The sequence below is a fragment of the Perna viridis genome, chromosome 13, assembly GCF_037379345.1.
Source record: "Perna viridis isolate PV_CMFRI_1.1 ecotype Kerala chromosome 13, ASM3737934v1, whole genome shotgun sequence".
In the NCBI taxonomy this organism is placed as follows: Eukaryota; Metazoa; Mollusca; class Bivalvia; order Mytilida; family Mytilidae; genus Perna; species Perna viridis.
In genome coordinates this window covers 25,291,818-25,318,553 of record NC_142457.1, presented here as the reverse complement: position 1 = coordinate 25,318,553, position 26,736 = coordinate 25,291,818, and the positions used below count along the sequence as shown (strand labels likewise).

Sequence of the window (26,736 nt, the reverse complement as noted above, 5' to 3'; positions counted from 1 at the left end):
CAGGATTGTTGTGAAACTTAATTGGGTGTTCAATTATCATATTGGGATGTGCATGTTGTGAGGAATTTTAATGTTTAAAGTAAATTTGCAGTTATATTCTGTCATGTTGTAAAAAAAAAGTACTGATTGCAGTTTGGAGTTGGGTGTTCTTGAAATGGCAACTAAATTCTGTGACAAAAGTGCTTAGTTTTTCCCCCACAAAAATTGTGTCCCATATGAATCATCTGTATGATTGGTCCTCAAATGTACAGTGTTCAACAGGCTGCAGGGGTATTAGTTCCATCAGGAGCAATGTCCAGTTTTCTCAACTCTAAATGAATACAACGATATAGACATGTCTTAATGAACAAACAGTTTAAAACCTAGTTGGCAGTTATTGCCATCATAAGATAGACTAAATGTATATTTGTATCTTTCTTTACAGATTTATTGAATCATCACAGGAAAAAGCATAATTTTTAATCTAGAGTTATTTCCCTTTGAATAATAGACTGATTTGTTTCTTTCTTTTACAGAACTATTATTGAAGCAACATGGGTGACAGCAGTAAAGTTGTATTTGTGGTTGGATTTATTGTGGTGGCCATTATTGTTATGATAATATCTCTGGTTGCGACCTCACTGAAGAAATTGGCTTCTGATGAAAGTAAGTTCAATACTATATACCCTAGGCCAGCTGAAGTAAATTACTTGCGTCTGTTTCCTGTTATCAATTCAAAATTACCTTCATGGCCTAGATAGGTAGAGGTAATATTCCTACCTCCACCCTGACATAATTTTCGTCCTCAGAACCAGTATTTCATGAAAATTTTTTTTCAGTATCAGTAAAATTGACAACACTGTGAATAAAATACTTGTTACAGTCTTTAGTATGTCTCCCTTCCCCCTAGTTTGGTGGGCAGATGTATAGTTTTTGCCCTACTTGTCGGTCTGTTCATTACACTTTCGTAAGTGCAACTAGAAAACAACTGTGCCAAATTTCATGAAACTTTGTAATTAGATAGAAACTTAACAACATTGATATCTAGATATGCATATTACCAGGAATTTATGATCCACTGAATTTTGTGGTAGTTACACCCCTTTGAACTTTGAAACCAGAGGAGATATATGTTAATAAACATAAATTTTATCATAGTTTGGGTCTAAAGTGATAGTTGTAAATCAGTGGTTATAAAGTATAATTAAGGGTTTATGAAATATGATTCAGTGTGTTTAAAAAGTATGATTCAATGTGATTATACTGTATGTATAGTACAGTTCAGTGATTATTAAGTATGATTCTTGGTGATTGTAAAGTACAATCGTTGGTAATCATAATGTTTGATTCAGGGTAATGAAATATGATTCAGGGTGAGTATAATAAATGATTAAGTGATAATATATTCTTGGTGGTTATAAAATATATTGTACGATTAATTTTATTTGATTACAGTAGTTGTAAAGTGTGTTTCTGATTTTATTTTAGTTGGTCTGAAGTATGACACAGTGAAGAAGAGTCTAGGTGACAATGCTGAGAGAGAAGGCCTACATACTGGTCCACCAGGGTTTGAATTCATCAAATTTCCTAGCGTCTATAAATCACTGTCATTTAATGATCTAGAGGTAAGATCAGAAAAAATTGGGTTTGAATTAATCAAATTTCCTTGGGTTTATAAATGGCTGTCATTTAAAGCTGCATTAGCTGTCATTTTCATAAATTTTTGTTTCTGTTGAAATATGCCTTAACTTTGAATTATTGCTAATAAATTGTACTTTTCCTGTAAAATTTTATTTCATATCCTCAAATAAAATGCTTTAAATACATGAAATAGGTGTCGATACATTTATTGTCTTGCAAGACAAAAAGCTACATGTTAATTTCCATTCACTATAAGAATTTAAACAAAATATCAAAAATAAAAATATATAGGCTTTCCAACCATGAATCACATTTTGCACGATCCTTAGCTTGAGTACTACTTAACATACTTATTATTGTATAGAAATAGAAAAGTGTCATATTTTTATCATAAAGTTTACACATTTAAGGTTTTCATTGAAAAGATTGCAGTCTTTTACTCTAAAAAACATCTACTTCCTATATGTTTTTGGATGTGTGCTACAGACCGTGTCTTATGAAATCACACGGTCATGTGAAGAAATGTACAAGCCCTATTGAAATAGTGTACTGGCAAGTGTATTGAGTTTTGGGGTTATATATGAATAACCCTGTCTGTTTATCTGTTTACATATCTTGTTGACAGTTACATTGAATTATGTCTTAACTTATGGTACAAAGCAAATAGACTGATTCATTAAGTAACAGTTTTATCGAAATATGTCAATTATATGACTCTCAGATCTCTATGATCAGTTTCATAATTATGTGTTGATAGCAAAGAGATATCTCGAGAGAAAACTATTTGATCATTTTGCAAAAAGGGAGATAACTTCATGTTACTTAATCTATCCATTTTGCACAAGATTTTGTTTTATTTTCCTCAGTGCTTAAACAAGGATGGAGTAAAGATTGTTTTAGATGTTACATACCAGTACAAAGTTAGGTCCTCGAAGCTGAAGGAGGTCATTCTTGACTTCAGGGATAAGGATGGATACACCAAAGTCCTCAGATATGCTGGTGAGTATTAATATCACATAGTCCTCAAAACTGGAGGCAAAGCATGCCAAGGTCCTCAGATATGCTGGTGAGTATTAATATCACATAGTCCTTCAAACTGGTGCAAAGTACATCAAGGTCGTCAGATATGCTGGTGAGTATTAATATCACAAAGTCCTCAGAGCTGGATGCAAAGCACACCAAGGTCCTCATATATACTGGGGAGTATTATTATCATAAAGTCCTCAAAACTGGAGGCAAAGCCCACCATGGTCCTCATATATGTTGGTGAGTATTATTATCATATAGTCCTTAAAACTGGAGGCAAGCACACGAAGGTCCTTATATACACTGGTATTAATATCACATAGTCCTCAAAACTGGAGGCAAAGCACACAAAGGTCCTCAAATATGCTGATGAGTATTAATATCACATAATCATCAAACAGGCAAATCCTCATTCTAAGCATCTAAGCATTCTATGACCCTGATTCTAAGCATCGTCAGTTGTCCCCTGCTGCTACATTGTAGGGGACATAGAAATACCAGTGTCCCACAGTGCGTCCATCTGGTCTCACTAGTGGACGCAACTCCTCAAACGTAGCTTGACGGATTTTGTGCAAATTTTGTTGGATTGTTAGTCACCATTTTGTTCCGCCATTTTGATTCAACAAATTTTACAGGAGTTATGGAAGTTTTGCTTTTCAACTTCTGGGGTTTTTATTCTTCATAGTCAAAAAACCTTATGTCACGGGTTTATTTTAGGAACTTCCCTTCTGTTTTCTAAACACTACACAGAATATAGTCCATGCATAATTTCTTTTATATCATTTAAAATCTCTTTCAAAATCAGTAAATATGTTTCATGTAATATCTTCAGCTAAATAGTATTCTATCGTTACTACAGATAAATCAAGAGATATGATTTATTTTTAAGCTCTTTAACAGAATTCCGCTATGTCAAATCTAGATTATTTTTTTACTGTATATTTACTTCCAATTTTTTATGTTATAGGAATGTCTGCCCTCCATGAGTCCTGTAGCTATTTTAACACCTCCCAGTTTCAAGCAGAGAGAGCTAACTTCCAGGAGAAAGTCAGGGAACAGATTGTTGAACGTTACCAGGAACTACATGCAGATATTACTGATTTGCAGGTACTGTAAACGAATTAGTTTTCAGCACTGCAATAATTGTCGCTTTTTTCTTTTTTACACTGACTTTTAATTTTGAATAGCTGTCAATTATGATGACCATATCTTATTAATTTGCCATCCAACATCATAATTGACAGCTATTCCAACTCAAATACAGTGTGCGAAAGATCTCACAGGTGTTCTGAGGTAGTTAAATAGGACACATTGGTATAATGTAGGGCAGAGTTTGTACCTAGAGCTATTTAAATTACTATCCTAGCTAGATTTGTATTGAAATTGGAATTGGTCTATTTCAACTAGCTGTAATTTGAAATTAGAATTACTAGTACATGTACAGATTGTTGATCTTAAAGATGTAATTGAAATAAGACCTATCAGTTGTTCCATTCTATCACTACATGTAGGAACACTTCATTCTACTTTCTGTTCAGATGACCTTTTCAGAATCATTGGCTTATTTCCTTTGCTTTCAAAATCACGAAAGATGAAATCTGATTGGCTGATCAAAAGTCATCCAAACATAGAGTAGAATTATGTATACATGGTATAGGATGGGAAAAAAAAATCTTGATAATAAGTCAGTCTTCACATTAAACCAGTTGTAAAAAACCTTGGGCCGGTCAAAATGCTGTAGGGCCTGTGAAAATTAAACTTACAGGTGATGTCAGTATCTACATAAAAAGTATCCATAATATGATTTGGGTCAATGGATCAAAATGTTTGCCATAAACTGTGGACAACTGGTTGGGTCAGAGTCAGAATTATGCTTCCAAGTTAGATGACTTGCCTACCAGTGGGCTGTTGCTTCTGTGAGCTAGCACAATAATGATTCAATACAAAGCAGGGTTCATTTGATTGGTGAATTGTTCTCATCCTGAAATGCATGAAATATTTTCCATAGGATGTTACTGGGAAAGTAAAAAACCCTACTGTGGTATTCTCCCAGAGTAGGAACCATAGGGCTCCGCCACAGGAGGCTAAATTTCCCGAGGCTACCCATCTCTCCCTATTTCCAGTGGCAATCAAAATTTGTCAACCCCATTGTCCTTGTGTCCCATCCCATTTTTCATTTCATCATTTCATGTTCATTTTATCATCCACTTCATGTTCATCGCATGAATATAGCTGAAATATTGCTGCTCAGCATTAAACCCCAACAAACATGGGAAAGTACTTTTAATTCATGGATACCAATTTTCATGGGTCAGGGAAGAACCACAAGGTCATGGATTCTTGAATTTGTGATTTTGAAATTTTCAGTATACACATCAACGGGAATTTACTATTTGTTGGGAACTAAATTTCGTGGTTTGACCTACCCACGAAAACCACGAAAATTGGTACCCTACAAACAATAGTACTTTCAAAATTAACCATATTCAATCAGTCAATCAATTTATCAATCAGTCTTCTTCTAGGTCAGTAACATTGCTCGTCCATCAGAGTATGAAAGTGCCATTAGAAGTAAAGAAAGAGCCAGAGAAGATATTCAGGTAAGTTCATTTGTGTAATTAGTACATTACATGTAGCTGCAAATTCTGTATAAAGCCAAAATAAAATTAGTATTTAGATACAGTCTACAATTTGTAACTTTTACAGTATTCTAGGAAAACTCTAAATGAAGATTTACTTTCCCACACTTGAAATTTGCTTTCCAAATTTTACAATTTCAAAAAAAAAATCAAGCTTTTTTCTTGCCAAAGGAAAAGTGGGGCTTAATAATCAATTTCCCCACACCAAATTTGTACTTACCCCGGGTGACGGAAAAGTGGAATCCTAGAACACTGTTTAAACTACTGAGATAATGATGGTGAGAAAAAAAAGCAACACAGAAAAAATGAACAAAAAAAAACCCCAAAAATGGTGGCTTACAATTAGCTTCCCAGGCTTAAACACAAAGATTCAGTTTTTCTATTGATCAATAAAATACATAACAGGTTGCTTACAATGAACGTCCAAGGCTGATTACTGAGGCAGAAACTGAGAAGCGTGAAGCTGAAACCCAGGCACAGATAATAAAAGACAAAGCTGAATCTGATGCTCGTATCTTAGCCAACAGGTATGTATTTAATTTTGCCTTATTTCATATCAGTGAAAAATCAGTAATTTCAATTTGATAAAATCTTTTCACATGGTATTAATTAATCTGCAGTAAAAAGTTTTACCAGTCAATACAATGATGTGATAATGCCCTTAGGCAATATCACTCTCCTCGGCCTGTCAATTTATCATGGTAAAGCCCTCTTTATAAGCAACTGTTGTATAAATACATGTCTACAGGACTAGTACAAAGAAAATATCTACCAGTCTTGCTTTCAGATAACTTTTTTTGGGTGTGATTTGTTTACTCTGTAACCAATTTAAGTATGCCTACTGACTATGTGTTTGAAAATAGGTGCAAATGAATATTAACAGCAACAAAGGACACTGACTAGATTAGTATTCATTTACTATAAAACATCACAAAAATTAATACCTTTTTATATAATGTCAGCAGTCATTACCAAAAATAAAAATATATTGAAAGTTTTTTTCCTAGAAGGACATTTGTTTCTGTGTACAAAAAAGAAATTAAAAAAAATTAAAAGATTCTAGCAGGTGTTTTTTGGTTTGTATACTGACATTTTAAGTATCAGTCCACATAAAATTCTGACACTGCCAATGATAAAGTGATTCATGGTGAAGAAAAAAACCACCAAACAATTGATGCTTTTTCAGTATACGTATACTGTACTTTCACATAACATTAATCTTGTCTGCATTCAGATCTGCGCTTTTAAGAAAATCATGCATTCATTTCCCACTGAAATCAACCAAATTAAGCCAAAGCAAGAACGATAACTCTTGCAAATGGCCATTTTCATGTACAGTCTATATGATGTTTATCTTAAGAGTGCAACAACCAAATGAAACACTAAGACTGGTTATGTCAGCAGTAACTGTTTCTGAAAAAGAAATAAAACTGAATTTGGTGTGTTTTTAACATGCATGAATCACCTTGTGTCTGATTTTTAGAAAGACTGATACTTACATCTTGAGTCTCAAGGAAATGGGGAAAGAAGACGAAAAACAGGATAATTAATTGGAAAGAGTGAATATAAATATCCAAAATATTATCACGTGTTGAAGAACACCTAGATTTAACGAGTGTGCAAAACTTGTTATGTGCACCGATTAAATTGTCAAGGGTTTTTGGCATGAGTGATCATATTTTGGTTATTAATGATAAGCAATAAAAAAAAAACAATTAGCTTGTTAATTAGCCCTTTATTAAACTAAAACAGTCTACTCATTAATTAGCCTTTAATTAAGCTATTAAAAAACAGTGTCAGCTTGTCAATTGGTCTTTAAGTAAGCTAGAAAACCAGTCAACTTGTTAATTAGTCTTTAATTAAGCTTGCAAAACAGTCACTTGTTAATTAGGCTTTAAGTAAGCGTAAAAAACATTCAGCTTGTTAATTAGCCTTTCAGGAAGCTTATTTACCCTTTAGTGTGAATGCCAAAACTAACATTATCTAATTCGCATAGCACAGTTTTCACCCTTGCATTTTGTTATTTTCACTTGCATTTCTTTTTTTCATCTTAAACTTGATGGGTTCTCATCATGAAAATCTAGATCAACTTGAAGACACCTTCTCTCTATAATCATGGTGGACTGTGGTCTCTTCTAGAATCAGTACTTTTTGCTCCTGACAAAGGTTGTAAGGCTGAAAATTTTAGCCTTACATTCATCCATTTTAATTATATTTTATTTGTATTTAAGTACATCTCTGTCTAAAAAATCAGGCAAAATGTGTATAAGGTGTGGCACATGAAGAAAAAAAACCAGAGATTTTATTCCATTAACCAAGTATTTATACCAGATAACCTCAAGAAATAACCATCAATGTGTTTGTAAAATTTGCCTTTTTAAGATATTGATAGGTCAAATTTAGTTGAAATGCACTATTGAAAAATGGCGGGAAAATTTTCCTGCACTTTTTCCTTATATAAGTAGTCAAAAAATATCTATGTCACAGATGCTTCAGGATAAATTTAAATAACTTTTCAGTTGTTTTCTAGATGCATTTGAATATATTTGTGGAAAAAAGTCCAAATTGAGAAATATGATGTGACACCCATTGCCCGATTCTTATCAAGAATGGTACTTTAATAATTCATAATTTACCAAAGTTGTGTAGCTAAACATAAACACTGAATGCGAATAGTTTGACATTTACTTTGATTTTTTTTTTTAATTTACAACTTCGCTCATTTACTTTTGTTACTTTGTACATACTATTTTGGTTATTTTATCTTCTTTGTTGTGTGTGTCTGTTTTCCATGTCTGGTCTTGATTCCTGGATTACATTCTTTGATTTACCCTGGAATCTTGGTTCCCTTGATTACTTTTTTTAAAACGGAGTTTGTGTTTCACAGCAGGGGATGGGAGACAAAATGGAAGTGGAAGATGGATTCTGCAAGTGGGAGGTTAATATGTATTTACATTTCATGAGAAATTTTGAAAATTTGCTCTTTGACTGAACCACAAAACCTGTCTTTGATTATTCACTTACATCTTTTTCACATTAACTGTATTTTTTTCCGTTCTTTGTAGAGCCCAAACAGAAGCTCAGGCCATTATTGCCCAGTATGAGAAAGAAGCTGAAGCATACAAAAAGATTGTAGATGCCTCTGGTCTTGGATTCACAATAGAAGGGTTCATCTCCTATCTTGGTGTCCGTGTCATCTCTGATGCTAAAAATCCAGTCTACATTGGTTTGGACAGTCCAGCTAAAACTGTTTATCCATAAAATGTATTATAAGTACAATGAACCTGTCAAACCTACCTTTTCATGATAGCAAAACATGTCTAAATTGAACACTGCAAAATTAGCAACCTGTGTTGACCAGACACATTTTGAAATCACTTTATTTAAGTTTCAAAGCTTTTTGAACCTGTACAAGCCAAACTGCCAACTACAACGAACAAAATCTTCAGCACGAAGGGGATTTCTGTTTAGACAGGTTTCATTAATTATTAAAAATCAGAACCAATGTAGAAATGTATTGTTATTAGCCTTTTTTATACAACAAACATTAAAAAAAATGGCCTCAGCGCCAAAAATCATAAAAAAATAATTAAGTCTGAATATATTCTTAACATTGATGATAAAAGTTTGTGAAAAATCAAAGATTTGATACAAAGTATACATTTTTTTTCCGTTTTTGGAGGGAATGTACCCTCCAAAACCCTCTATGGATAAACAGAATATCATTGAACTTTATCACTCTGATTGTTTTTCATGCCTTTGCTGTGCCAGCTCAAGGGAGATAACTATATTGTGACGATAATTAATGATATTGTGAGATAACTACATTTTCTGTAGTATTTTATTTGCTTCATACTGTATGACAGGAAATTTTGGTGACAATCTAATTTTTGCACTATTTCGCAACAAGAATCCTTGGAAATTGAAGTTGTTGAATGTAATTCCTGTTTCATCAGATTTATGACAAGTCACACAAGCACTGCTACATACCTAAAAAATTAGTTTGACAAAAGCAAATACTGATCTTAATACACCAAACAGCATAAACTTCATTCTGCAAAAATTACCTGTTATACAATATATATTTCTCTGTTGAGCTTCAAAAATTTGCAGTGTAAGCATATACATAATCCCATATTGACTTTTTTTATCTTTCCTTGGAGATCACTTTGATGTTTTTTTACTCTTATACAGGCAAAATTATTTCATATGATTTTCATGTGAATTTCACATGATTTTCACCTGAATTGAGCAAATTAACCAAGTGACAGAGTTCAGAGTGACGTGAAATTCACACAAAATGTTCACATGAAATTCATGTTTTGTGAATTTCATATGAATTTCATGTGAAGCTCGATTAACATGAATTTCACATGAAAAATATTTGCCTGTGTAGATTGTATGCATCATTATGTGTCATTATTGGATTGATAGGTATTTATAAGCATGCTTCTTTTTGTATGTTTTAGTATACTTGATTTTTTTCATATTTGTACTTTTTCATGACTTTTTATGGCTTTCTTTGTTACAATTTAAGCTTTTTGTATTGGTTCATGCAGAGAAATTTGTGTTAACCAAACCATTATGTTTATTTTTGGCAGTGCCAATATATCTGATACATGCCTTACTTACAAGCTTTAATATCATTTACCATGATAACATGAAATTGTGATTACTTTCTTGAAAATTTTTTGAAAAAATTTAATTGTTTTGTTTTTATTTTATTTTATTTTTTTTTTTCGAAGTTCACAAATGTTTCAATTTAAAATACAATGAAACCTGTCTCTACTGGTCCCTTTTGGACTTTGGAATTTGTCCTTTTTAGACAAGTGTTTGGTTACTGACTGAATCAGGGGGTTTTTAACATCCTTGACAACCCTTGTCAGGTCTCCTGTGGATGGTCTGATTTATCAGGTTCAAAATCCATGTATATTGATATGAAAGAATTTCAAAAAGTGTCTGGTTTAGACAGGTTTTTGCTTTGTCCAGGTTTCACTGTTATATTTTACATTTTTTAATTATCAGTTTGTTATAACAACCGCTCTACTGTAAACATATTAATTTTCACGTTAGGTAATTTTCATGTTAGGTAATTCTTGCAAATGCTGTACAGTGAAAACATTGGTGAGTATCAATTTTTGTGGTTTAAAAAAATGATTAATGTTATAAAGTGTTAAAAATCAATTTGCACGTACTATTTTTCACGCTTTTCAGTCTACCGCAGAAATAGCGAAAATTAGTTATCCATGAAAATTAATACGTCTACAGTAATGGACTAAATTTGTAACATAGCTTTAGAATTGTTCTTGTTTTACGGAAAATATGAGATTTTTTTTTCTTTCAATTTGACAAGCTTTGTTTATTAGGTAGTGTCAAGTATGTCTTGATTTTTAATTGTTTGAAAACTCTTTTTTTTGTTAAGTGTTTTTGTGTCATGTGTATTGTTGCAATATTTTATAAGGGTATTTTTGTGCTTGTGGGCAGAAATGCAAGGATTTTTTTTTATTACAAGTTAGGGTTGGATATTATTTGTCAATTTCGAAGAAGTGTTTGATGAAGTGAATTATTCTAATTGTAGTATATGCAAAAATTAATTTTAATTATGAACTTGACAATCAAAATTATTTGGAAGCAATGAATTTGGTTTTTTATGATGTTTTAAATATAGCATATTACAGCGAATGATATAGTTTACTTCATGGAATGGTATTAGTTTTTCATTGATTGAATGACCATTACCTGTTGAAATACAGGGATGATTATTTTCCGGCTTTTTAGCAGAATTCTGCTAATTGAAATCCAGATTTTACCGTTACGATTCTTTTTTTACTGTTTATTTATTTTCGATTTTACCAATTTGGTTTTGTTTGATGACCTTGTAAAATCATCCCTGGAAATATCTTAGGTATTTAACTAGACCATTGAAAAAGAGATTTAAACTTTCCACCATTTCATTTCAGGTATTTTAATCTGAGTTTGATAGAAAGTATAAATCTCCTAAGAAAGTTCATCAGGTGATTGTCATTTAAACAAGGGAAGACTATTTATATTCCCTGATGTTAACTATATTACTTGCTGTAAAAAAGAATTAGTTTTGAAGTCAGTTTGTACAAAGCATGGTTTAGAAAGTTTAAACTGTAAATGTATATTTTTATGAAATTTTTGTTAATGTAAAATGTAGTATGATTAAAGAAATAGTTTCATTAATGTTGGAAGTTAAGTCTTATTTAGGGTTTATTTACAGCCTTTGTGTATGAATAATTTTTTGGTTTTAATAATGTTTTTTTATTATGAAATCTACCTCTTTTTTTTTCATTTGTTTTTCTGTAAAAAATAACAGTCCCATTATTTATCATAGTTATATTTTGTTTGTTTAAATAATTTAAATTTAAATATATTTTTTCTTGAATTGTTGCATGTAAAGATTTGGACAAAAGATAACAAAAATCAGTTTAGAATTACAATGTGAAGATTTTCAGTGCTATTTCTATTATTTTTTATCATATTTTTATTGCTAGGACTTGATTGACCAAACTTCAACTTTTTATACCCAAATGGGCTGCACTGCAGCACCTGGTCTGTCCATCTGTTCTCATTTTCTCATCCGATGTTGCAGCTTCTATGGGACAAAATGCTTCCATATTTGGTGTAGGGCTTAGGTAAGGTCGTGCATACCCATGTATCAGCTTTCAAAATTTCAATCACATTCACTGTGTATTTTTCATGCAACTAATTATTTGTTTTAATTTTACTGATTATTGATAGAGGTATGTTGTTAACATATAGATTGACGAGGGTATTTTGGTAAGGGAAATGTCGTTTTCAAATGAAACTATGGAAACTTATTAGACCCCCAATAAGAACTATTATGTCTTTTATGCTTATCCAGAAAATAAGCTTAGATGTCAAAAAAGGTTTATTTTCTTGTACTGTTCATTGTGCTGACTAAAGTGATTCCCTATGGCGCTTTAAGTTTTGGGTAAATATCCATTAAAACCAAGAATAGTAACTCCGTCAAGAATTTTGACACAAACAGAGGAGCTAAGAATGAAAGGTAATGTTAAAAAATTCAACCAGTCCAGCAGTAATTTAAGAATCAGAGCATCAATATCTGGACATATTTTTCATACTTTTTCAGTGACAAGGTTTTTCTTTTGTGCACCGAGAAAGGCTTGGTAGTATCATCTGATTAGACATTATATGTAAAAAATAATCCACAACAATTTACAGTAATAATTCCTATGTAGATTTTTAGTAGGTACTCACATTAGTTAATATATTATTTCAAAACCACTATAGTGATTTCTTTTTTTAGAACTTTCCACTTATGCTTATTTTTATGCCTGAATGATACAAATTATGTTTAATTATTTTTTGAATGATGCATGACATCAAAAATGGTTACTCAATCTTGGAAAGGGCACAAAAAATATAAACAAAAAAACCACAACACAAAAAAACTTCAAGTATTAATTTTCAGCAGGGTATTAGTGCAGTAATTTAATTTGTCTACTTTTTTAGGCAATTAAAATATTGGTTGAATTTTTCTACAACAAAGAGAAAACACTTGATATTGATTAGTATCAGTGTATATGGTGCTATACTGTTTAACATGTCTAAACTTAACCCTTTTGGATTGAGAAGTTTGTTTGGTTAAGTGTGAGTACTTGCAAGAATCAGGCAAAAGGGAAAAAAAAACATTCATGTCAATAACTCACTGATCTGACAATAAAATTTCACTCAATGATGCTTTCTCTATTTGAAAAGACCATATTATTTGATTTCACAATAGAAGGGTAGAAAAATGAGTTTTTTAACAGAGTTATCTGCCATTGAAATGTTCATTTCAGTACATTTCAAAGAAAATATAACCCAATTTACCAAAATGATAAGGAAAGTCTGGTGTGATTTTTTTCAGTGCCTGATTCTTACTGAGACTGACACTTCAGAGAAATATTTGGTTTACACAGCCGCAAAAGTATTGAAGCTGTTATGACAGGACTTCAGACGTTGTCTGGTTTACACAGGTCATTGGATTATCCAGGGTTTGGTTTAGACATGTTTCACTGTATTGTGTGTTGAATCCTGTGTATGCAGGTAGTTTTTGTTCTAAAACAATTTGGTCAAAAATGTTTCTGGAATCAATATAAAGTTAAAAATTTTTTAGAAAAAATTCAATCAATTTGCAGATTTTTCACTAACTACAATGTACTGGTTCATTGTTTGAGTTCATATGTCATATGTCTAGATAATTTCTATTTTTGGTATTGTTCTATTTTATTGGTCATTGGTTTATAGTTCAGCATAGAATGAAAGAAAAAAACGTGTGGTGTGAGTTTTTTATTTAAAGTAAATTTTGTTTTTGCAAACTAACTATACTGGAAAGTATCAAATTCTTTCACAACTTTCAGGTTTAATATATAAACATGTACATGACAATACATGTCGGCCAGTGGAATTTTTTAGTTTCAGCTGTGGTGTAGTGTACTCGCTACTGTAAAGGCTTTTTTATTAACAGATATCAATTTTGTGGTTTCTTTGAATTCAAATACTTAATGGATGATTTCTCAGATTAAATTTTTGCATTTTGTTTGGAATTTGACCAAACCATGAAACCTATGAAAATTAGTAACTGTTGTTTTCATTTCCAAAACTTTACAAGAGGCAGTAACTCAATGGTTCGATGACAGATAGTCACATGACTGAGTGTTCTATTTTTACACTTGAATGGTTTCCTTTATGTCACATGATAAAGCATTATACATTTGAATGTGTCCTGCGTATTTTTTTTGTATCATGTTAGTTATAGAACCACTTTTGTAGTTATTTATCTTCATAATAAATAGATTTCAAATTAGCTGTATTCATGCCCTTTTGTTAAAGCTCATCATCAGAAATCCACAATTGACTGCACTTCGTACCTCCATCGAAGCATAGTCGACCATGGGTTTTTGATGAAGATTGAAGTTGATATTTACAGTCATTCTTCCAAAGTCAAGGACACACACATATACACATGTCAACATTTTCATTATTAGAATGATTAATAGACCAATACCTTCTGAAACAGTTGTATACAATACATACTTCTCTCATTTTATGAGCAACTCGGTGGGTGTTTCTAGAAAAGCAGGAGACGTTTACTCTACGGTAGGACCTAGTCCATGCTCTCAGCTTTTTGTGGAGTCAAAGTTACTCATTTACTTTTGTTTCTTTGTATGCATCATTTTAATTATTTTGTGTTATTTTGTGTGTGTGTCTGTTTTACCTGTCTGGTATTTGTCCCTGCAATGTGTTCTTTTGATTTCAGATAGAATCTTGGTTCCCTTCACTAAACACTGCAGACAGGCCTTTTGAAATTCTCGATTGTAATATTCAAAGTATACATGGAAACATTGTGTAAAATCATTCACTTTTTCCAGACTTTGCAGGATTCTTGCATTTTCTTAGAGGGCTGGCTGCTGTGTCTAGAGTGAATTCTGAATGTCAGTTGTCATCTGGCACCTGCCTCTTTGAAAAAAAGGTATTTCAATGTCAATTTTTTTTAGCCAAGATTTGTTGCTGTGTAAACTGCCAATACCGGTACTTCAAATTGCTTATTTTCACAACTGTCAAATAGATATACAATTCAAGATACTGTGGTGGTACTTAAATTCATTGATACCAATTTTCGTAAATCTGAAAAGAAACACAGGTTTGCAGGTTCTTGAATTCGTGGTTTTGAAGTTAACACTCCAACAGGAATCTCTTATTCAGTGGGAACCAAATTTCGTGGTTTAGTCTTCCTACAAAAAACCATGAAAATTAGTACCGCACAAACAATAGTATTTTCACAGTTTTTGTTTTGAGAGTGAAACTGTTCATGATTATTTGATTACTGCTATAATAGTGATGATGGTACCATGCCAAAAAGTTGATATAGTACGATTTGATGTTTTTGGGTTTTTTTGGGTTTTTTTTTGTTTTTTTGTTAGGGTTTTTGTTGTCTTCCAAAAAAAGTTAGTTTAGACAAGTGTAACCCAAATAGCTCAACTTTGGTTTGATGTCTGTCTTCTGCTTATCATAAAGGAGTATTTTGAAAGTACTTTTAATCGTGGATACCAATTTTCATGGGTCAGGGAAGAAACTCAAGTTTGTGAATTCCTGAATTCGTGGTTTTGAGGTTTTCAGTATCCACATCAATGGAAATCTCCTTTTCGCAGGGAACAAATTTTCATGGTTTGGCATATCCATGAAAAACACGAAAATTGGTATCTGACAAACAATAGTTCTTTCACAGTATTAACATCCAGAATTTATTGCAGGATCTTGCAATTGTACAGCAAAAAAATCATAAAATTAACTTTAATTCTGTACTGATTTATTGATTGATAATGGTTAAATGTCCTTTGGCAGTTATTAAATACCTTTCGGGATGAGATGGATTCACCAATTGAACAGATCCTGTTTTATACCAGTTAGGCCCATTGAGTGAGGTCTTTATTGTGTTTACAACACAGAAGCAACAACCCAATGGTAGGCATGATGCCATCCCCACCCTGATATATTATTCTGAGTCTGAAGCAATCAGTTGTCAATTTATCCATGCATGTTTGGTGGAGAAGCAATGACTGCCAAGTTAAGTCTGTGGTGTGACTTGGTTGGGCAGGGGTGTGGGGGGTGTCAAACCTAAGACCTCCCACACTGGAGACCGGCATGCTAACCCAGAAAATACTAGGATGGTTCTGTAAGAATCTATACTGACCAATTCTGTCCCCAAATATTTAATATTTTATTGTCATTTTTCAGAATTCCGAAGGAATTAAGAAAATGGACCAAGAACAATTTTGAGGATCAGAGACAATGAGAAGCTTGAATGATGTGGATATGACTATTACTATCCCATTGCCTCCACAAAATCTAGACATTAATATGATTGGACAAACTGGGACTGCAATGGGGGAGGAACCGAGACGTATTCTTGTCAAACAGGAAGCAGTTGATTAGGATGACCCATCACTACGGCAACAGAGGTTTCTCCGCCCTGAGGTGCCAGAATTACCAAAACAGCATAGTGACCCATGTGGGCGTATTTCTAAGGAAACAAAATTTGAATCTGATTCAGAAAAGTACTTTACATATCAAAGAAACTTTGAATACGATAAAGCTTTTAGAGAACAGAGATCAGTTGTTGAACGTTACAATGTAGAAACTCTTCAGTATCAAAGTTCTTTTGAGCATAGATCCGTGATACGGATGCCATATAACCAAAGTGCTCCTAACCTTTTTTATGATAAACAAGAAGAGACAGAGTCTTCAAATAGCTTGGTCACACCTTCATTTAAAGATGCTGGATATCATGGCAATTATCACCTCGCCAAAAAAAAAGGAAACGAAGCAATCCTTCCAATCAGTTTCTCCTCGAAGCTTTGGAAGGGAAGCATTCCGATTAGCATGCCTTCCTCGTAGTGACGATAGCATTACATCCAAAGATTTCAGTGGCTCTGAGGATAGTTATAGCAGTAGAGAGCCTTCACCATATTCCAAAGAACTGCGATCACCATCTCCTCTCATTAGTAAAACTTCATCATTGGACAGTAATGAACAATTTAAGAAAATTCATCATATTACTAGCATTGTTACAACAGTAAAAAGTGACGCAGACACGATGACCACAGCAGAGGAAGGGAGTGAAGGATTGCTTTCACATAAACGGGCATTATTTCCAGGAAATTTTAAGAAAAACTTACAACATAGATACTTTTGTCAAAAACAAAGCTGTTCATCATCATCTGATGCCTCTAGTTTTGATAAAGCCGAATCTGCACGTTCACTGTCAGCTTCTCCTTCCCAGGAAAGGAGTTTTGATGAAATTCCCCCACATTTTCCAAGTAAGTCTAAATCTTTAGAGACTGAATCAACATCAACAAACACCAGTGAAGAAGATGACGTATTCATGGAAAGTGTTAGTAGTAAAGTTCAGCGGCGCAACACATTTTCTCCACAAGGGTCACCTGACTTTTTCAGCCAACAAGGGAATGTTTCTCCTCAGAAATTTTTGGGCTCTGATATGTCTCCTTGAAAAGATCAAATAAATGTTCCCACTCACCCTTCTCAGAAATATTTTGGATCTGTGAATACGGAAGGTATGCAAGGGAAAGAGCAAGAACCCTTTGGTTCCCAAAACAAGAAACCACAATATCCGTTTCTACATCACCATTCAACTCCTGTTTATCCGTCTCCTCATTTTATGTCATCTGCCAACTCCTCACCGTTGTGCTCAGTGCCAGAAGGAGGTCATATATTTAATTTCAACATGTCAAATCCGTTTGAAGGATTTCACTCTGATCCAGAGCTGCCTTCTCCAAGCCCTGGGCTGTCACCAGGCACCCATTTTGCATTTCCTCCTAGAGCAGTAATGCTGAATTCTATGTCAGAACTGAACCGGTTAGTTGTTTCTCCACGTGGTTTTTACCCTAGTCAACCTATAAATATACCTCTTTCTCATGTGCCGTCCTCTTATCCCACTGGTTTGGATCGATCAAAAGACCAACGTAGAACTTTTTCCGACTCTGATGCATACATTTGCAATCAAGTATTTCCATATGATAATTTGGCCAAACACATGGCCAAACATTTGCCGACAGAAACTGTCAGACAAGGTGATAACAATAAGGTCCATTACTGTAAAGTGTGCAATCGCTCTTTTTCACGAAGTGACATGTTAACGAGGCATATGAGATTACATACAGGAATCAAACCATATGAATGCAGCGACTGTGGCCAAGTTTTCAGCAGAAGTGTGACCATTTAAACACTCACAAGCGTACACATACTGGTGAAAAGCCATATAGGTGCCCGCAATGCCCTTATGCAGCATGTAGGAGGGACATGATCACTCGTCACATGAGAACGCATTACAAGACATCTGCAAAACAGAGAAAGTTTTTGTCATTCCCAGAGAGGGAAGGAGACTTGAGGAAAAGCTCAATTTCTAGCACTGACACAACTGATTCTCAAGATGTTACTATTAATAGAACTTATTCTCAGTCAAGTGTTGAAAGTGTCGATTATGATTCTAGTAGATCACGGTCCATGTCTCGTGGGGATAGTGGAGAGAGGATGCTGTTCCCATTATCGCGGGGTGACAGTGGAGAGACAGGAGAGAATAGAACAGCTAGACCATGGTCCAGTACCGAGAGCGCAGTGTTTGAGGATACTAACACGGAAGGACGATCTTCTAAATTGCACCCTACAATTCAGCGTACTGCAGCAATACATCGAGATGTACCAATACAGAGAGACACACTAAAAGATCCTTTCCTTGCATATAGAAAATTGAGGAACTGGTCAACAGCCAGCTTTGAAAGTGTCGATTCTGAAGATGGGAGATCAATGAAAGACTCATTTGCTGAGGACACTATATTTGAAGCAGAAGGAGATTCAGTAACCATGACAACAACAACTTCAACTAATGTTCAGATGAGTGAAAAATGGGATGGCCCTTTATTAGAAGCAGAGAACCTGCAGCAGAAGTGCTCTATTAGTTCAGAAAAGGAGAAAATAGATGATTGATTAAGTGTTATTTAGGATTTTTAAATGATTATTAGTAGAATTTTTAGGTAAAGATTATTTTTTCACTGATCTAGATGACTTTTCACCTTTGAGTGACCTTTTGTAAAATTTGGTGAACTTTGAACTCAGCAAGATGAAAGTTTTTGAACAGATAACATTCCCAACCAGTATTTTGTATAACTTTTGGGACTAGATTTTTTTTAAAATCTCAGACAGGGTATGATAATTTGCATATTGTCAGTTTTGAATTATTTTTTTAAATTAACAACTGCATAATGTTAAGGGCCAAAATTGTTTCAGTAGTAGTTATGTAATAAAATTTTTTATTATTAATTTGATTTTTTTTTAATAGAGTTAAAATGCCAATAAAAATAAACTGAAATTGTTGAATAGACAATTAACAAATTAAAATTATCAGTATGTTTGAAAGGTCAGCGATGACATTGGTATTTTTTCAATGTAATCCACCTCTAAATTTCCTGTTTTCCTCGATAATTTAATTGCTGACATCATTTTATTTGTTATTCATAATAGGTGATAATTTTAGATACAAGGGAATGGCAGATGCATTTGTGAAGATCTATAACTGTTGCTGGCTTAAAGGTCATATTTAATAGGTCTCCTGTACTGCGACCTACTGTGCTGTTGTTTCACCCACAGCCTGATTCTTTCAGAAACTGACACTTAATTTTATATTCCAAGTAGTTTTTTACTCCAGTTTGCAAGGGTAAAATGTTTGGGTGTTTTTTTTCTTTTGTGTTGATTTTGTCAAAAATGTTTATTCCTTAATATTACTTTCTCTAAAAATAAAATTTACCGTGGAAAATATGCACCTTTTATATAATTTCAATATCAATAGAAGTCAGTCATGACTATGGTTGGGTGAAAGTTCACAAATTTTTTAACTGATTTTTCCCCGCTTAATCAAGATCGGTGAATTCAGGATCATAGTAGCACAAAACTTTTTCTACTTCTCCAATTGTGACGCATTCCTAATATTAAAATGTCAAAGATATGACTATTTTTTAATTATGAATTTTTTATCTGTTGTTATAATATTTACATTTCATATTTCATGCTTGTTATTACCGATTGCTGTATGGCGATGAATATATGCCATTGTTAGTTGAGAGAATTTGACAGATTACAAAACTGAATTTTTTTTGTAAAATTTGGAAAATTGTTTAGGATTAGGAGGGAAAATTAGTCCCAAAATTATTTTTATTTGACATGATCTCAGAAGTTTCCTGCATCTGTTCTATAAAAGTTTTTGATTTGTCAAGGGTAGGGAGAAAATACATTTGGGAGAATTTGAACAATAGTCTAGGTAAATGTTTGTTTGCATTAGTCAAATCAAGTGTAAAAATGTGTGGCATATACTCTCGGACATACGGCAAAGGTAAATCGTTGTCTTTGTCAGTGTAGTTTGACTTTGGTTGTCAAAATTTTTAATAGAAAAAAGATTCTTATTTCTACACTCTATTTCTTCAACGTTTCCAATTTAACTATTCTTAATACTGCAAAATACTGCATAGGCAATTAAGTAACAATTCACTTTTAAATGTTCTTTTCACCAATTTAACTTTCAATTGCATTTATGTAATCTTTTATTAAAAAAATCTTATATTCAAAAAGTGCCTTCATTTTATCATAAAAGAGTTGAAAATTGAATTACTGCTATTAATTCTGAAAAATTACTTGTAAAAGTACATCTTGAAGCAAGAATGTTTAGGTCAAGTGTGTATTATAGACGAAAATGAGGCATAGCAAAATCTCTTAATTAAAACCTTTCAGTTTCCGACAGATTCAATACTTCTGATTGACAACAAATTTGAACCACATTTAGGAAGACAATCTGTCAGAGTGAATTTCATGTTTCATTATTTTATTATCATATGAGTGCATTTGGTTGATCTACAATCTTTAGACTTGTAGACATCAAAATGAAATCGTTGAAGTGCAGAAAGTGCCATTTCTTACTGCGAATGAAATAGTTGACTTCAGCAAATTGAGGTGGTCTACCTTTGGTAGAATGATAATTATTTGCCTCTGGTAATTAACATGACCATTGCCATAGAGATTCAAACTTTCTGTCAGACATAATTTCAAATACCTAAAGAATAAAAGTATGCCAATTGTACAGGTAACTATCTGATACATTTTACTTTATAAAGGGGAGACTAGCTATTTCCTGCAGTTGCCTATCTTGGTTGCTGTAAAACACAGTTGAAATTTTGACTGATAAAAAAGTAAGTGCTTTTATATTAAGTCTGATGTATATAATCAGCCGCAATGGAAAAATATCTGGACTTTTTTACTGATGTGAATACCAACAGAGAACAAAATGTCCTAGTATTTTTGAACTCACAGAATTGGATCTTTTTGATTCATTAGGCACAAATATGATTTGATTATGAAACAAGGAAAGCATTTTGAATATTCATTATCTCTACCATTGTGCTTCTAATTGCTGTTATGAAGCAGAAGTTAATATGAAGTATGACAGGCTTTAAATGGAGATCATGAAGCGTATATATTTGGGTTTCATTTGTTTTGGCTTTTGACTATAAGAGCTACAGCAAAAAAAAACATTGACAATGCAGTTTTTAACTGTATTATTGTGTTTAGATTATTAAGTAGCAGTCTTTGTAAGAATCATGCAAAATCTGAAAAATGCGATACACCCCAAAAAAGGCTACATATTTTTATTTTTGTATTCAAGTTGTTTTATTGGTCTATATTATGAAATGTGTAATTATTCATTCAAGTCTGCCTACTCTTAGGAGATAATCAACATTGAAAATCCAATAGATTATAATGTATTTGAGTGTCATTCACAGAGTTATCTCCCTAAACTTTGAATTCTACTGTGCATTCTGTACAATTTTTATCTCCTATGAGTACAGGCTATATGAAAAACCAAATGTTAATTTTTGTTTACTAAAGCATTTTAAACAAAATGTCAAAAATAAAAATATGTAGGCTTTCCAACTGTGTATCACATTTTGCATGATTCTTAGCTGGAGTGCTTCTTGTATACTTGGAAAACTATTTATTTCAAACATTGATGCTTCAAAAGGCATATATTTGAAATCAGTCTCTTCATGCTTCTTGTTTCACATTGCAATGGGAATCACAAATGTCTTCACATATTTTGTTTCACATGATAATATTGTTCTGTTAAATCAGTATTATGATGGTAGATATTATTTTATATAAGTGCTATTTATTTTGTACACATTGTGTGTAAAACATGTGTTTCTGTCCTTCTTCAATGATTTTAACTTGTAGACAAAGGAGGTTACTCATATCTACAAATATGAGGAGTAAGTTCCCGTTGCTAAAATGAGTTGTCTCCCTTTTGTTAAGAATATTGAAAATTTCTGGTATATGAATGAAACAATTGGCTTATATTGCTGTTATATTTGCAACTATCACCTCTTTTTTTCTCATTTTTGTGCTGTCCCAAATATTTTCTTATTAATCCATGTTAACATTTTTGACACTTGTAACATTAGGATATCTTACTTCTTATTCAAAGTTCAAAGTTCAATCTTCTTTTTTTAATTTTCAATCTCTGCAAAAGTAGTTCATGGGTTATCCATGAAAAAAAAATTTATTTATATTTTTTTTTATTCCGATTTTGGTTAATACATTTGGGTTTTCTCTTTTTACAACGATATTTAATCACTTTTTCTAGGAAACTTTTGGATAAAGATGGTGCTTCAAGTTTGATGAAGTTACCTAATGAAAAAAACAAACAGATAAAAACAATCTAGGAGCTTGGGGAATTTAGAAATAAAAAAAAATGTCAGGTGGTTAATTATGAACCTTTAAACAAATTGACCTAATTCTCATTTTGAAGTGCCTTAGCAACACCCTAATCCAACGACATGTATTTGCTTTTTCAATTTTTATGTTTCTAACCAACTTTTTTTTTTTATTTTACTTATTTTCAAATTGAATTGTGCAGGTAATAATGAGTCTGACTTTAGTTCTCCATGTTACTTATGTTGAAATTTAAACTAAAATTTTATAAACATTTTTTTTTCAAGCAAATGATTTAGAATATATCACATAGAAATCATTACGAGAGCAAAAGTAGAACGAAGATGTCTAAGAACTTGCTCAATGCATTTGTTAATTCTGTCATTTGGTAAAGCACTCTTTGTACCCATAGTTATTCCAAGATTTCCATAATATGCAAATAGATTATCATACAACCTTTGTATGTTTTGAAGGTAAGAGTATAAGAGATTTGCTGGCACTTAATTGCAACAGAAAATTTAAAGTTAATTGTTTTGAGTGTCATTTTATACAAACAAATCTTCAAGTCTTTGTAATATAATCAAAATGTAAACTAATAGTATCTGAAAATGACCATTTTTTGTTACTACTTTACCAGAAGACATTGTTGAGATCATATTTAGTTGGTGAAAAATTCCTTCTAAATAGAATATGGTAATAATTTGTATGAAATGGATTGGAACTAGGATGTTTTTTTTCAGCAATGATTCTATAGAAAATATCTAGGTTGCCTTATAAAAATCTGTCGATTTGTTTTTTGTTTTTGCCTGTAAATAAGCCAAAAGTGAGTTTGACATCTCTATTGAATTGAAGTACATGTATATACTTCAGTAATAATTATTAAGAAAAAAGTTTCTTCAAGTCATTGTTAAAATTAGTATACTCGGCGTCACATAAATAACATACTGTTAAAATTTGAATAAAAATATTTTCTACGACTTTATTGAGACCTACCGTCGTTTAAATTGTCTTAAATGACTTGCTCATTCGTTTAGCCAAACGGCTTCTCCCTGAACATTGAATCGTTAAATTCCGGTCAGATTTTAATTCTAGGTGCCAATATTTACATTGTAAAAAGTCGGCCACGTTTACAGTGATCGGGTTGCTAGGAGACGTTGTTTACGTTTAAATGGTTTGTCCAAAAACCGAAGAACCCAGAATGCATTTCGGCGTTATTTCGGATATCTCGGATTTATTTTACGCGAACAACGTACAATACCGAGAAGTTAATCAAGCAGACGATTGTCACCGGAGTTCGACGGGAACTTACGAACTTCGTTTGTAAACAAATCGTCCCGTAGAAACCAACATGGCGGATATTAGTATGGGATTTTCCCATAAGGATTTGTTACGCATGATTTAAGCTAAAAGCGACTTGTTCAGGGAGAAGCCGTTTGGCTAAACGAATGAGCAAGTCATTTAAGACAATTTAAACGACGGTAGGTGTCAATAAAGTCGTAGAAAATATTTTTATTCAAATTTTAACAGTATGTTATTTATGTGACGCCGAGTATAGTCAATAATTAGTTTCCAGAACACTGTATTTGAAAATTTTCAGGTAACATTGAATAGATCGGATTTATTAAGCTTTCCTTATATAAGAAGTCAAAAATATCTATGTCACCAATGCTTCAGGATAAATATAAATAGCTTTTCAGTTGTTTTCTAGAAGTATTTGAATATATTTGAGGCAAAAAAGACCAAATTGAGAAAAATGATGTGCCACTCATTGCTTGAATCTTACACAGAATGGTATTTAACATGGAAGCCATAAATACCATGAAATCATACTTATTGAGTTGCATTTTAGTTTAAAAAAATTGTACATTGAAAACGGACAGGTGTTCAATTTATTATCAAGGTTAAAATACATTTAAGGAGGTAGACCTAGGGTAAGGGACATAAGTCCTGAAATCAGTGATATGTTTGAATCATATTCAATTTCACCGAAGCATTTCAAGCTTTCATTTGAAACAGAATGAAATCAGTCTAATTAATGTTGATTTTATGTGAGATTGATGTACATGTATATTGCTGAATACAAACGTTTCAATGATTTGTTAAAGTTGTGTCCCTTATCCTAAGTCTACCTCCTTAAATTGATGTAAAGAGGCTTTTAAAATAAGTGTCTGGTTAAGGTAGATTTTTGGATTATTTAGGGTTTGGTTTAGACAAGTTTCATTATATATAACAACATAAGTGAATAGAACTTTTTTCAAGAATTTCATATTTATTTTTTTTAATTACTAAATTGCAGGGAGAAATTAGTTTTAATATATTAAAACTGGTACTTAAAAAAAGAGTGCATTCTGTTGATGATGAACAAAATTTCAAAACATCTTTTAACCTGAAAATTCTCATCGTCGGAAACCCTGCGATGGAAAATTCTATGGGATAGTGCAATTTCATTTTTCATCATACCTTATATCAGGGTACAAACAATGCATGTTTCCTGTGCTTAGCACAAAGATCGTCTTTGTTGGAACATTTTGTTGTTGTTTTTGTTTGCCGTCTGAAAAGATTGTGAATAAAAATAGGGTATAAAGACAGAAAAAAATATTTTGGGGGAGCAAAAAAATACCAAAAAAAACAAACAAACATGCAAAATGTTTTAATTAAGACATTAACCATTTATCAGTTTTAGTCTCTAGTGTTGAACTTCTGTAGACTTTTTTTAAGAATTTTTATTGTTTTTATATGTATGAGTGACTTATAAGCTTTTTATGCCAATAGATGTTTATCTATTTACAGGTTTTCATATTCTTTTGAATAAATTACATGGAAAATTTGGTTATATAGCTTTTAATCTTTTCGGGAAAATTACAGCATGTCTTAAGCATGTAATATTCAGGGCTATCCTACTATTAGTTCAAAAGACAGAAGTTCGTGCATTTGCATTATCAAACTACCATGTTGTCAAAACAGGCAAGTTTCAAAATCCGAAAATTCCTATTTTTTTTTTTATTGTTAGAGGAGTAACCATTTCATTTCTTCATGTTTGTTGTGTTATGTCAGGGAATTGTTACAATATCTTGTCAGTTTATACTTTTAGTGGATACTCACCATAGATAAATCAATTGGTAATTTAAAGTTATACAAAACCTTATTTAAGCAATGATCCAGTTAAAGAATTGGAAGTGTAAAGGTTGTATCTCTAAATCTCTTGTGTTGTGAAGTATAATAGTATATTTACAGTAATCCAAAACTAAATCTTCATCTAGTTCATTATCTATTTAAGTTTTATTAAAGTAGTTGTCTTTCTAAGAATCATGCAAATTCTATAATATGTGATATACCCCAAAAAAGGCTACACATTTTTTTTATTTTTGTTATTAAGTTTACAAATCTATATGATAAACTGTATAATTATCCGTTCTTAGGAGATAATCCAAGTTGAAAATCGAACAGTTTGTATTGTATTTTAGTGTCATTTATAGAGTTATTTCCCTTAATTTTGAATTTGACGGTACATTTTATATAATTTTTATCTCTTAAGAACAAGGCTTATATGAAAAGCCACATGTTAATTTCTGTTTACTTCATGTATAACATATTAAATAAAATATCAAAAATAAAAATATGTAGGTTTTCTTAACATGAATCACATTTGCATGATTCTTAGCTGGAGTGCTGCTTAATTACATAAAAAGGGTAAAAAAGTATTTAACAGTAAAATTTTGCTAGTTTTGAATTAAATGTGGATTATAAACAGCTGAGAGTTTATAGCTTTTTTTGGAATATACCTTTTCTGTATCTTTTAAAAAGTATTTTTGCTATAAAGCGCAAACCTTAGTATGTACCAGGCAAAAGTTAGAAAATGTAAACACCCTAAGTTCTAAAAGAACTTTTAGCCAATTCAGCAGAAATTTGGAAAAAATTGCATTTACTGTGCATTTCAAAGGCTTATCAAAAAGTTTATGGAGTAGCAGGCCATAAATTCCTTAGTAGGTGGACATTTTTTTTCAAAACAAAATTTATTGAAGTAGGTGGGAATAGTTACGATGCAGCCCCCATCTTTTGAAATCACTGCATTCCATTTTAACTTAATTCTTTAGCCTAAAGACACTTTTTTGTCACTGCCTGATTCTTA

At 32.3% G+C, this 26,736-nt stretch overlaps 1 protein-coding gene, 1 long non-coding RNA gene and 1 pseudogene across 5 annotated transcripts in view; 2 read left to right on the top strand and 1 right to left on the bottom strand.

Moving 5' to 3' along the window:
- Nucleotides 1-14,142, top strand: part of LOC148600086 (uncharacterized) — a 20,908-nt gene extending 6,766 nt beyond the window's left edge. For all 3 annotated transcript variants that reach the window (XM_088558072.1, XM_088558073.1, XM_088558074.1), the window contains exons 2-8: nt 516-645; nt 1,468-1,604; nt 2,487-2,619; nt 3,614-3,753; nt 5,172-5,246; nt 5,691-5,812; nt 8,351-14,142. In XM_088558072.1, coding sequence (XP_088414198.1) covers nt 534-645; nt 1,468-1,604; nt 2,487-2,619; nt 3,614-3,753; nt 5,172-5,246; nt 5,691-5,812; nt 8,351-8,546 — 915 coding nt within the window. In that variant the 5' untranslated portion in view covers nt 516-533 and the 3' untranslated portion in view covers nt 8,547-14,142. The remainder of the gene's footprint in view (nt 1-515; nt 646-1,467; nt 1,605-2,486; nt 2,620-3,613; nt 3,754-5,171; nt 5,247-5,690; nt 5,813-8,350) is intronic.
- On the bottom strand, nt 10,673-16,080 carry LOC148600085 (uncharacterized). The gene is made up of 2 exons (XR_015917851.1): nt 15,692-16,080; nt 10,673-15,070 (listed from the first exon to the last, which is right to left on the bottom strand). It is a non-coding gene; the product is annotated as an uncharacterized LOC148600085 (long non-coding RNA).
- On the top strand, nt 14,602-26,736 carry LOC148600084 (uncharacterized; annotated as a pseudogene). Its single transcript, XR_015917849.1, has 2 exons — nt 14,602-14,808; nt 16,074-26,736. The product of XR_015917849.1 is annotated as an uncharacterized LOC148600084 (transcript).